Here is a 14,479-nt window from a genome sequence, read left to right as displayed (position 1 = left end):
CTGTCACCATGGAAATGGTATAATTTTGAAAATTAAGTGCAAATGTATTGAACAATGTAAATAAATTAACTGTTTATGTATTATTCATTTTAATAAAGAATTGTGTATTAATATTTAATAAAATTACAAGCATTAATATAATAATTAAGGTGCTTTGAGAATTAAGATATATAGAAAAAGGAAAATTAATTTTAGCATTAATTATTAATCAAAATATTCTCAAGTTTGAAAAAAATATGTTAATATGCATTGGGGACATTAGTCGACATTATGAAATTAAACAAGAACAAAAAGTTAAGACTCAGATTTTATGAAAATATTTTCATTATTATATTTATAGTTGATAGTAATCAATAGTTTCAATATTTTTAAAGTTCATTTGCAATTTATGATAAAAGTAGCAAATTCTAGAAAACCATCATTAGTTTCGCCAAACTTTGCATCAACATTTAGTTAATTTGTATTATTTTTCTAAATTCCTGAGTTAACTGAACTAAACACGTACAAAAATTCTGTATCTATATTTTGTAAAAGGTAACAAAATTAGAACTTGATCTTCAAACTGAATATAATGAAGGCTATCAAAACTTTATTGAAAACAAATTCTCATTTGTAGTTAGTATTTTCTCAGGGTGAGGTGGAATGGTTCAACAAAAGGAAAGATAAATTCGGCAATATTGTTTTGATGATTCATTCACTTTAGAGTAGATCACATTATGGTGTGCTTTTATTTATTTCCATGATACCATCCGTCACTAGATTCAATCAATAATTAATATTTAATATTCTTGTAGATGGCTGGATGAAATAAATATAGTTAAATATGCATTTGCAGAATTTATTGAAAAAAAGTTAATTCTGTCATAATTATGTATCCGTAAGTGTTAATTGGTTTTCATAAAAACATGTTATATATGGATACTCAGATACACAGTACACTTTTTTATTACTCTTAATCTTTTTTGTTAAAGTTCTGGGGTTTATCAATATTTTTTCTTATATAAATTTGGTTTCACAATTGATCAGGCTTAAGTGGATTATATTTTGATATATCTTAGTTTTAACATTTGTAAATAGTGAAATTTTACAAAAAATTAGTTATCTTCTCCCTCAGCTATTGTGCGAGTATAGAATCATTGGGTGGTAACATTTATAATGCTGAGTCTTATCATGGAAAATTTGACGTAAAAAGAGATAATGTTTGTGTGAACAGGTGTGTGAATTCTTATTTTATTCTCAGTTGGTCAAATTGTCAGACTTAAGTGAGTGAGTGTTGACTGTCTTGTTATTCATTCAATTCTGTCATGAGAGGTCAAATGTCAATGACCTGTGTGACCTTACCTTTCTTTTCATACCCAACAGCACCATAACAACTTCCTCATGAATAATATATTTTGTTCATGAATAATTCATGATATGCTAATTAAATTATACTGTGCAGTGTGTGCCATGTGAATAAAGCCCTAATAGAAATGCCCTTTTTTGAGATTAATTTGCATGTAAATAAAATGGCTAACATAAAGAACTACACTCAAAACATGTCTGTGATCTGTGGACACTGTATCCAAATACTGTTACTAGTGGTTCCTAACCTGGCTACAATGTAATCAATAATTATCAGCATTAGTCACACTGTAACGACTGCTGCCAAGATGATGACTGCTTTGAAATATGCTGAATGGGAAATTGGTGGATTGTCCAGGGTTTGTGTGGAATATGAGTATGTATATAAACAGCTATCTTCTCACATTGTCATATTTAATGAAATTATCAAATTGTAATGTGATAAAATTTTAGTAATTATGAACCATTTCCAGAGATTTCACGTAACAATACTGTTATCGCTGTCAGCTGACACAGCTCTCATAGCACAGCTGCCGCTGAAGGTACATGCTGTCATTGAAGCCTTCAGTAGTGTGATAAATACTTCCTATACATAGTGTATGAAAGGCTTGTTGTGTCATTGTTGTTTTTATCCATTTAAATGTATAATAGTTCTTGGGGCATATATGAAGAAAGTATTTAAATGAACCCAGGTTTGGATGCCTAAATACATTGTGCATTTTATGTGCTACACATGGATACAATGTATATTTCATATGCTACACATGGATACAATGTATATTTCATATGCTACACATGGATACAATGTATATTTCACATGCTACACATAGATACAATGTATATTTCACATGCTACACATAGATACAATGTGTATTTCACATGCTACACATGGATGCAATGTATATTTCACATGCTACACATAGATACAATGTATATTTCACATGCTACACATAGATACAATGTGTATTTCACATACTACACATAGATACAATGTATATTTCACAGGTTACACATAGATACAATGTTCATTCTAATATTGCAAAATTTAGAATATAATAAAAGTGCATTGGCATGAAATAATTTATTTATACATACATTGTAAATTACTAAGTTGCCAATTGGCATTAGTACATGCTGTGTGTAATAAATTATCTCTAAACTGTTCAACTAAACTCTGTTTAAAATGGTGTTTGATAATTTATTTTATTATTTTTAGTTTTCATCCATTATTGCATTTTGGGGAACAATTTATTAAATATAGTGTACAGGTAGTTCAGTTTATCTGTGGGTAGCATCTAAATATATCAGTAAACAACTGCTATGAAGCTAGCCATGGATATTTGTATCTTTACTCAAATAACAGCTGATATGATATTTACTGTTTGTAACACTGGATTCATGTAATCAGGGGACTAAATAATACCCTATTGTGTGGGTGGTGCATAAAAACAATGTAGCATACAATGTGCACGTAATAATACGGTGTCAGATGTCAAATGACATCTTGCCAACAGTAAAATGTGTCCGCAAAACTAACAGTAATATGGTTGATTTATTTGTTTGTTCGTTATTGGTATTAAACAGTGTGTGATTGCAAAATTTTCAAATAATATTAATGAATTTTGACTCCTTTTACTTGTACACACTGTGCCGCCATCTTTGTTTTCTTGCCACTTCTTCATTTGCACACAGTCTGAGTAGATGAAGCAAGAGATTTCTCCATAAGTACAATCCAAACCTGAATAGAATACCAATTATTTTCATGATATTTCAGTTTATCTAAACTATAAAGTGTCATTAATGGGTTTCTATGACAGACTTTATTTTATCTAGTCAACATTAATTGTGTTTGCCTTTCAAATCAAACCTGGGGTTGATGATCACTGAGAAACAAATCTCTGTGCCCTAAATCTTGCAGTGAAATTAGCACAATGACAATTTGGATATTTTAACATAGTTTAGTGTGGACAATGTATTGAGATGTTGTTACTTTGAAAACAATTACAACAAAAGAAATTTCATGACACAAATTAAATTACTCACTTTACAAGGTGTTTCAATGATTATTTGTACTTTTAATATTCAGTTAAAAAAAATTACTTTGAAAAGATTTTTTCAACAATTTAAACCACAAAAAATTATGAGTATTGCCTATTCTATTCTAATCTATTCTATTCTATTCTATTCTATTCTATTCTATTCTATTCTATTCTATTCTATTCTATTCTATTCTAAAATGCCTAGTAATTATGCAATTTAATTTAATGTTCAAATGCATTTTATCGCATTGAAAAATAATGTATGCATTTCGGAGGTCATAGTTTTAAGACATTTATTGATTTTTGTATAACACCTTGACAACCAAATGCTAGTGTTGCCAATGATAAACAATATTTTTTTGAAACACTTATCAATAATAAGGTGAATGTTAGAATGTTGTGTTGCAACATATTGTATGTATTGTTCTATGAATCTATATTATTGGTGTATTTGGTGAAAAGTCAACGGTTTACTGTACATTCTTAATGTCAGTTGAAAACTTCAATTGAATCTTAGTAACAAGGACAGTATGTTATTATTTTAAGAACAATAATGTTATTATAGAAAAGTAAAATTGTTTTTATGGACATGTTTAATTATTGGATTATGCCAGAGGTAATTAGGAATGTTTACCCATGATGCTTTGCATGATAGGAAGTTAAATATTATTTGGTTATACTGTAGAATACTTTATTTTCGCTTGGAATTTATTTTCGCTATTTTCGCTGAAAGGATGATTCCGTGAAAATAAAATCCAGCAAATATACTTTTTTCCCTATATTTCACATTCAACTCATCAAAAATCAGTGAAAATAAATTCCATACAAAATGCCTTTTCAGCGAAAATTAATTCCAGCTAAAATAAAGTATTTCACAACACACTGAATTCTGAGTTGTCTGAGGGCCGGGAAACAGATGAAATCTGACATCGGAAATTTGAAAACACTGACTTTCATTAAGTCTTTTCTATGTTGCATATAAGCAATAAGATAACATTAATTTTATTGAGTGAACACAAACAATTCTGGGCAGCATGGCTCTTATAAGTGCTATAAAATCTTAAGATATTTGTAAATAATTAACTGAGCTAGCTATATTATGTAAGATTGCCTATTGTTGCATGGGGTACAATAGGCGTTAGTCGAATAGTTGTGAATAATTGTTTAAACAAGCGACCATTTTTTAAGGTAGTTGCCATAGTAACTACACATAATAGCTGAACAACCAACTGATATAGTCAAACAGACTTCAAAACAAAAATTAAACGCCCAAGTAATATTGCATCGTTAATCTTACATGACCTTTTCAACCGTTTTGTGAAACGTCTCCTTATTCTAATAGTATTCCTTAACTATATAATGTGTAGTACTATTTCTCGCTATGAAGTGTCATTAAGGTATTCTGTTGATACATCATTCAACCACACATCATTACCTCTGTATTGTTGTCTTATTTCTCCCATGCCAGCTTTACTTAAAGCTCAGATTTATTATATAATGTTCTTCATCCATGGGTATTGCTCGTCACAACGCCTTGTTGTCTACAATCTTGCTAGATTGTCACATGGCATGTACGACTTTAATTCTAATTTACAGCAACAATTACATTCAAAATTAAACCAACTTTTCTCACAGTCACAAAATAAACCTGTATTTTTTTTTTCTAAAAAAGCAGGCGAAGGTTGTCCATTGGGTTCAAAATAATAATAAAATAAATACATAAAATTTGTTGAACATTGCATTTACATTTTGTTGAAAAAAAATTGATGGCAACTGAAGCATTTGTGCTTAATAAAATAAGCTTGGTCGAACACAAGCACCTGCGGACCTTAACCAAGGTTCCCCCAAATCGCATTCGTTAGTGAATGAATCTCGGCCAGTGGAGTAGGCCTTCCCATTGAGTCTGTGGCACACTCACCCAGGGTAGGGTCAACCCTTTTTGATGTTCAGCGTAAGGTAGGATTTGAGCTTGGGTCTACTGATCATGAGTCTTATGTGTTGACCCCTATTCCAGTGACCGGTCTACTAAAATAACTTAAACATTAGCTGATCATTATGAGTTCAGATCACATGTACCAATATTGGAAATGTACTTTATATAGAGAAAATACAGAATTTGAAAAGAAATGCAAATCTCGTTAAAATTCTGTAAACACATTGTGTTGTGGCACTAATGATTTAATAATACCAAATTAAGTAGTTTTTAACAATCGTTAGAACAATTAAGACTGCTGTTTTGAGTACCCTATGAATTCAACTAATTATCTATTATATTAAACTTTGTGACGCTCCTAATAAATCATGCATATTCTGGGTTGTAGCTTTAAGTTTTTCACTTCTCATGTTTACCAGTATATTTATTGTGGAAATTTTCCAGATTTGATAATTTTTGGTGTATTTGTGGGAACATATTATAAAAACTGTTGTGACTTCCTGTAGCAAGATTTTGTGATTTCCCTGACTCGTGAATATTGGTCTCACTTGAACTTGAAATTTTTGAATCATTGAAATACTTTACAAGAGAAGAGAGTTTGAAACTTTTTGAGTACATCACCAGTATTGTCAATAGATACAATGTTATACAAATTAATAATACTAGTATGTCATAGATATTAAACACTCACTCACTCATTCCTGGCATGCAGGGCAACAAAAAGGGTTCGCCACTCCTGCCTGTCCCAGGGCTAGCTTTGATCTGGATTTATATCTAATACACTGTGTTGAATTATGTTCTGACAAGTAGACAGGTAATTGGCTACTTCCTGTCTTCGAATTGATTCCTTGTATATCATTAAACTAGATACGTCACCATTTCATAACCCATCTACCAGTGAACTGTATGGTACAATTAGTCACTAATTTGAACTGTAAGTTAATTTATCTCAAATCAGTAAAAATAATTGCACAAAATGTTATTCAGGAAATTTTTTTCCTGTAAAACTCATTTGCTATACCGTACCATTTGTCGAAGTGCAAATAGAATCAAATACGTGTTTGTTTTGATTGTAGTGTCGAGGTGCTCATGTCATAGCTGTGTAAGATTTGAATAGCAATAAATAATACCTTGCATGTAGGACTGGTACAACATTACATCATTGTATGCTTTGTATGGAATTACTACGGTACTTGAATCTTCTATAATTAGCCAACTTTCCACAGTAGAAATTAGATTACATTTATCCCAGACTTCCTATTGAGGTATTATCTTTGGTATAATGTCATCGTATCAGGTGAGAATGATAAAATCTGTCAGTTCTGTTTACTTTATCACTGTCCTCAGTTCACACTGCAGTGCTGTGTCTTCGCAAACATCCACAGAGTTACTGCTATTCGTCTACGACCTTGGGCTCCCAGCTCTGCATACATATTCTGTCACCTGATAAGACTAATTAATTAGATCATTAATTATTGAATAAATAAAAAATGATTTGGTCTGAAAATAATAATCTTGTCTTCCTATGAAAGCATTGATAATACTGATATAATTTATATTTTTTATCATGTGTAGATTCCTAACCCTGCTTTATCATCTGTGTATTCAGAGAAGCTAATTATACTTCTTTTTCTGCCTTTATCTCATTTCAATTAACATCATCTACATATCTATTTGCCTGCTATAATGATAAGTGTTCTCAATATCCTGATTAATTTCCGTACTGAAATTAAAAATAATAATAATAAATAAAATTCAATCAGCAGTTGTCTGTATAAACTCAATGCATTCACTGCAAATGAATATTTTGTGATACAGCAGGGATTTATTTATTAAAATTATAATATTTCATCAAGATAATTAGACTACACTCCTTGTGGTGTTAAATCATGTGTCATGAGTTACACATCCTGAGGGAACACGTACACTCGTAGAATCCCAGGAAATCAGGAAGGCTGTTCTATGATGCAAACATCCTCCACCACTTCATGGTAATTTATCATTTGCTTATTACTGGAGGGTTTTCCTGGCAAACCCCGGCATTTCATAATAGTTGTTCAGACCAAAAATGGATTGTGTTGTTTGATTAATGAATCAGTTCGTCTAAGTAGATTCTCTGCCAGAAATATCGTCAGATGTTTTTTGATTTAAATCTTTAATTCAAAATTAGGTTAATCATATAATGTTTTAATCTCCTTTCTGTTATTGTTTTCCACATGTTTTATTCCTCATTATTTTCTGCTCTTTGATTGAAAAGCTTGTTTTATCAACCAACCATTGTTAACAAGGTGCCTGTTTCATTTACTTTGGTATCTTTTGCTGATAAAAAAAAAGTTTAAAATTGATAATTATTTTAAAATAAAATTTAAAAACTCGGTATTCATTTTAAAAATGCAAATATATCAAAACGTATCCTCTGGCTTAATTGTGGTGATGACCAGCATCCTGTGGAACTTGGAATAAGGTTTACATTTAATAAGACTCATTCTGATTGGTGTAGCATTGCCATAGCTATACTGTCTTGTACTTTTACACCAATCACTGAATGCGTTACATACCACAAAGCATTATTGATTTTCCCAGGCTGTCTGTGGACATGTGTGGTTTTCTAATGATTTAAAGATTGAGCAACATAATAGCAATCCCAGCAAAGCTTCCTTCCTTCCTTCATTATAAACCATTCCCACAATACATGTGTAACACTATTTTTGAGACTTCCGGTAACAAGAACATTTGATTCTCTCGTAAGTACTGAATGTGGATTCTTTTACTGTAATACTGGTGACAATAATATCCTACATGATCCTTTTAATTTCAATATTTAATTATTAATTTTTTGACTTTTATGAATCCTGAAATGAAATTCTATGATTGATAATATTTTAATAATCTTGAAATTATTGTGAACAGAATTTTCTGAGTTAGGCTTTAACCTTTAACCTTTGACCCTAATTGGAACCATTTAAAATCACTGTTGACACACAAATATGAAATCATGTGACTCTTAAAGTCAACATAAAGCCAGGTCGTTATAAATAGCCTACGTAAATACAATGCGATCAGGAAATAGACACATAGTCATTGTCAAATGACGTATAATTGGGTGTTTAATATTCTGAGTAATAATGTTTTTAACCGCAATAAGTCATGTAGCATGGATTAATTAATGTAGACTGAGATCCTTATGTCAGTGCTACACTTGATCAGGAGCATACAACAGGTAACTTTGAGTTCATTGAAATTTCTGATCGGTTGTTTATACTGGTACTGATATTTTAGGGGGTGTTGTTCATATGAATGCCTGCAAGGTTGTCAGCATAGCGCCTAGGGTTGTATGATATTTGCTATGAAGCTATATTAGGTGTTACTAATCTAATATATGTTATAAATTTTTTTACTAACATCTTAATCTTAAAATAGTCCATAATCTTAACTTTTTTTATTTTTAATTTTGTCATAATGCAATGTCGAATGAAAGGGATGTCATTATTTTCTTGTTGTACATTACAAAGATGTTTTTTTTTTTTTTATAATCAAACCTTCAGACTGTCCCAAGGTATAATGTATGAGCAAGCTGTGTATAAACGTGCTTGACATATGTGACCACCCTTTCAGCAATGTTTTTGCCGATTTGTCTTTGTTTAGAGACAAAAACAATAATTAGCATTCCGTCTATTTTCTTTCAATTCACTAAAGTCAAAATAAATGTGTTTTTGTTTCAACAGTACCATCTCAATATTTTCCAAACAAATATCAAGTCAAATGTTATGATTTAATAATCTCTTAAAAGATAATTCAACCTCCTTATAAAACCCACTCGTCTATAAAAACCATTTAAATGAAGTCCCTTGGCTGGTCGCGATACACAGGTGATCACTATACACAGAAATTTTTTAAAAAAATCAATGGTATTTGTACAAACTATTTTTCATAAACCATAGGGTGGGATTGTTTTTGTTATGTAAATCAGTCTGCCTCTATGATATATCAGGCAGTGCCTTGCTTGCTGTCGCTTCCTTCTTACATTCATTTGGTACTTTGTTTATAAGATCCTATCGGTTGTTGATGACTACAAGTCTAAAGTTCATTTGGGCTTACTTAACTGATCATGTACTGATGAAGTTACCATATTTACACTATTAGAAGCACATCTCCACCTGGGGTATACAAAAAACAAAAATTACATTTACTGTGTAGGCGAGAACAAGTATCTGGGTCATAGGGTCACAGGGGACAACAACCGCCAACCTCACTTATTTCGTGTCAGACCTCACCTACGCATCGGGAAACTTATGAACTGCAGCTATGTTAAATTTAAATTTAAATTTAAATTAGAATAATTATCTTTCGAAATGAGTGCTGATTTGACTTTTTACGAAACAGCGAATTCTATTGTTTCCGTTACTAGATAATAATAATATGAACATAATTTACAGAAGTACAGTAAATATGGCATGTTAATTTACTGCCCTTGTATGCGTATAAAGATTTTAAAATGTTGTTAGAATTTTTTTAAAATTTGTTTTTGGAATATGTTTTATCTTATAATGCTAAATACGTACATAATGGGTTCATTTATTTCTACTAACACGAGGATGTCACACAAAGGACGAGGATGTAACAGTTGTCAGTTTTAGTTGTTTGTATACTAATTACAAAGTTAAATCACTTTTTAGTTTCCTGCTGTCATGTTGTTGGTCACCATGGCAACAAATGTATAAACTTCCTGTTGATTATTTGAATTTATTGATTTATTATGTTATGTTGTCGAGTAGTATACCATACTTGTTTTATTGTTTCTTCCTTTAAGTAGACCACATTTGTTCTATTTAGTAGTGACTGCTCCTTTAGTACAAGTCAGAATGACCCTATTGTCGCATTTAACATCAAATACTCAAAATCTGCTAAAATTATGAATTTATTGAAAATTGTAAAAACGTTTTGCACCGTAGTGCTGAGGAAAATCTCAGCTGTTATGTGATGCTGTCTTGAGAACTATACGTGTATTTTCTACATTCTGTTACTTGTTTTGGGTTGGTTTGTTTGTTTGTTACTTGTTTGGGGTTGGTTTGTTTGTTTGTTTTTTGCATACATGTATTTTTCATAAAAAAACCACATGACATGCAGTTGTGTTCTGCTATATTGTCTTCTCAGAAACCTTGAACTATGATCGACCCCACTACAATAATAATTTGATCCTGTTCTAGCTTTATTAAAGCTGAATGGCATTGCCTGCTGACGCCATTTTTTCCACTCATTTCAGCTGTCTGTGTGTCTTTCATGTAAACACAGTGACACGTGTGTTGTATAGGTTGCGTGGGACCTATACGTACCATTTCATGATAGAATGTTTAATTATCAAGTTCAATCAGATCATTTATCAACTCAATTTAAAATGAGACCTGAAAATATATACATGTCCCTTGATCATCATTATATTCAATTTAATAATAAGAAAAACCTACCTGAGAATCAGAGCGACTTTGTATAATTGCTACTCCAGTTTTTTGTCTGGAAATGAACCTTAATTTTGAAGCCAACTGTAACTGTGGTAATCAAAAACACACGGCTTTTATAATTTGTGTAGTTGTAGCGGTATATGCAAAGAAATTTTCATGTATAATTTATAGTTTTTGATATTTCAATAATATAGGTAGTAAAAATAATTGCAGTATGATGTTTATTCATCGTATCTATTCTATGAGTAGTATGTTAGATGTGTGTGTACTTTCACGTTAATGTCTAATCTTATAGCATGGTAGAAGTGGATTACAAATTTAAATGATATCAAATTGCACAACCATTAATTTCAATAATGGCTCAGTAATAAAACATAATTCTACCTTTTCTTGATTTGACAAGTTGAATTGATGACTACTTGAAGAGCCAGGCATTTTTAAAGATTTATGAAAATGAGTGTAAAATTTTATTAAAATAATTAGATCTTGAATTATTATTCAAAAAATATTTGAACAAGTGATAATTTTTCAAAAATAAAAATATAGTTTTCATAATATGAGAAATCAAATTAATTTATTGATGTAATTTTTAAAGGAAGTAAGTATTGAAAGTGAATAGTGTAAAGAACGCAGCTGTACTAATAATAATAATTAACTAAACTGAGGTTAATAATTAGAATTATTAAAAACAGAAGAACTTTTTTCTTCAGTCTAAAAAACACCTTTGTGTTCCCCAAGTACAGCCTCATTCCATATATTTAACGCCATGCAGACACGAAGGTAGGACAACAAACATGTCTTTTAGCGAGCATGTTATTTAATAGTCTTACTTACTAGTATTTTAAGATGTCGATAATTCAGTATTGTCCGCACTTTAGCTAATGTACTTCTCATTCAACCAGATTTGATAAAATTTTGCCAAGAAATTTCAAAGTGTGCTTTGATACATAACGCGTTTCATTCGATTTAATTTCATTCAATTGTTTGTTTTATCAGAAGAAGTAATACTAATACTGTTTCTTAGATTCTTTGTTTGAAGTGTTTGATTTCAATTCTGTTTTTTAATTTACCTTTTTATTTTTAATTGTTTTTAAAATTTATATTAATTTTAGAACAAACATTAAATTTATTTTTAATTAAAAAAATCATTAGGGACTTTTTTAAATAATACCAAAGATAGTGATTTGTAATTATTAGCATATTCATTATTGGTTTAGATGAGGACGATAATTGTATGAAGAATTGTTATATAGAGTATCGTAAATACTGTCTTGTTTTAAAATTGAAACAAACGGCAATAACAGCTAAATCACTCTGAGAGAGACATTCTTACACAAAATGACAAATCACAGTTGTTCATCAAACCCTTGACTGATTTATCTCCTGTCCCCATTTTTGTGCAACATTTTGCTACATGTATGTCTTTGTTAATTTTGAACCAAATGTCATTCATTATTTATGAAATGAAAAAGTTTGGACATTTAGTCAAAATAATTTATGTATCAATATTTGTGTATCAAGTATAATTTAAAATAATTTAAAATATTGCCAACATACATACTTCTCATAAAAATTTGGAGATTTCTAAAATAAAATTTTTGTCAAAGAATTTGATTTTTTGTTTGTAAATAAATATTTACAAACTGTCTGCTGTTGTGACATTGTGTAAATACTGTATCAAAGTCAATGTCTGCATATTTCAGATGTTAAGTATGTCAATATCATCTGATGTCATCGCTTTGATTAGATCAGTGATGTCTGCATGTGACAATGACAATTACAATCAGTCTGCAGATATCAGTCACCAATACAGCACGGAACACTGTGCTCTAAATTTGCGAGACTGATATCTTGATTTTGACAAAAAAACATGACCTGAAAGCCTTTCCAGCTGCGAACATTTCTTCATGCAATTAATCTAGCAACTGAGCTTTCCTCTTTGTGAATAATTGCTCAGTGTGTTCAGTTCAGACAGATTTCTGTATATTCTCCATATCACCTGGCAGCTACTGTATCTAAAACACAGAATTCATAAACATTTGTCTTTTGTGAGACGATCAACACCCCCATTTATGCAGGCGTTATGTTTTATTTAATTTTTTAATTCTGCATTAATTTCAGGTTCAAAACACAGCCAATTGAAAGTCCGGAAAGTGCAACCAAGAAGAGACATTTACATAAATATTCTCTGGATCCGGAACGACACAAAACTCAACCAATCACAGTGAAGGAAATAGAGGCTGTGCAGATGCCAACGGAAGGGATGCCGAAGTCATCATCAATAGCAGACAGGTATAGAAAACAATTCCATACTTCCCTATCATGTGATGCTATTCAACCAATCGCATTCATGGAAAATTCGGCACAACGAAAGAGATAAAACAAAATGACATACTTGGCTAATGAAACAAGAGTAAACTTTCGTATTAACCTTTTCACCACCAGTTCATAACAAATTCACAAAATAGTCCTGTTTACAGTCTGCACTTTCCTTCAGAAGATTGAGGCTAAAATGGCCAAATTTTTTTGAGTAAAAACTGAAAATTGATTCAAATTTTGTCTGTTGGCTCCAAAATTGAGATTTATTTCCAGAAATATTGAAGAATATAGGGAAAAAAGTGCAGGAAATTTTGAACGATAAAGTCTGGTGCTGAAAAGGATAAGTGTAGTCGATCATGGAGTATATCTCACTATTTTAGACTTGCTGCATTGAAAAAGAATGGTGATGATAATTGGAAAAAACGAATCGAAAAGTACGATGACTCTCCAACGACGAATTCCAAGGAATCAGTAGGCGAAAATGGCACAATAAACAACATGGACGAAGTGAAACTACGAGATAAGGTAAGAAGACGATGATTTTAATAATAATTTGATGTACATGTGTAACTACCATTCTACCATTTTATTTTTGGGTGTGGCTGACAATTTGGTATCTTACAAGTGGAACACTTTTATGTATGACAGTGAAAACAAGTTTTGTGTGTGAAGTAATTCAATGTAGGTTAAAGCAGTTAATATAAAACCAATTAAGTGCTGGACAGTTGTTAAAATTCGGCTTTTAAAAGGTTACTTATAGAGCGGGTGCTTTGAACTTTTGTTTTTTGTGCCATAGCTCTCTGGTCTTGAAATCATGCCAAACACAATCACCTCAGATTTGATCGTTCTCTTAACTTACTAATGGAGTATTAAGTACAGGAAGTTTTAATGCCTTTTGTAACGCCAGTTTAATTGGTGAAATAAGAGATATTGTGACCTAAATATTGTGGTCGCTATAGAAATGTGGTATTGAGGGAATAGAAAGTAGATTAAAATATTAAACAAAATGCCAATGCCATTAAAAAGTCCAGTGCAGTGTGGTTATAACTTTTGTTCTAAAATACACCATGGATTCATTGTTTTTTCAATCCACTTTCTTTAACATTACAATGTCCTGGACAATACTTTATTTCGATCTTTTTTTTGCTAATGAAATAAAATTATTGAAATTACTTTATTAGCTTTTTTATGATTTTATAAACAAAATTACGCATGTCATTTTCAATCCAAGTTATGGTTTGCAGTTCTGGCTCTAATAAAGCACAAGTTCATGTTGTAATCATAGCGCCCCCCACGAATGAAGTAAACTTCTGAATCTTTGTGTGAGGGCGCTATGACTCAGGTTGCATGAGCTGCCATAATTTCTTTACATGTCTGAATACCTT

At 31.0% G+C, this 14,479-nt stretch overlaps 1 protein-coding gene across 8 annotated transcripts in view; it reads left to right on the top strand.

Annotated features, from left to right (window-relative positions):
• Nucleotides 1-14,479, top strand: part of LOC100367546 (uncharacterized) — a 119,779-nt gene that overhangs the window by 88,088 nt on the left and 17,212 nt on the right. For all 8 annotated transcript variants that reach the window (XM_085495907.1, XM_085495909.1, XM_085495908.1 and 5 more), the window contains 2 exons: nucleotides 12,897-13,067; nucleotides 13,475-13,619. In XM_085495907.1, coding sequence (XP_085352033.1) covers nucleotides 12,897-13,067; nucleotides 13,475-13,619 — 316 coding nt within the window. The remainder of the gene's footprint in view (nucleotides 1-12,896; nucleotides 13,068-13,474; nucleotides 13,620-14,479) is intronic.

The sequence above is a fragment of the Saccoglossus kowalevskii genome, chromosome 22, assembly GCF_978046115.1.
Source record: "Saccoglossus kowalevskii chromosome 22, keSacKowa6.1, whole genome shotgun sequence".
NCBI classification, from domain to species: Eukaryota; Metazoa; Hemichordata; class Enteropneusta; family Harrimaniidae; genus Saccoglossus; species Saccoglossus kowalevskii.
This window is presented reverse-complemented; position numbering and strand designations above follow the sequence as displayed.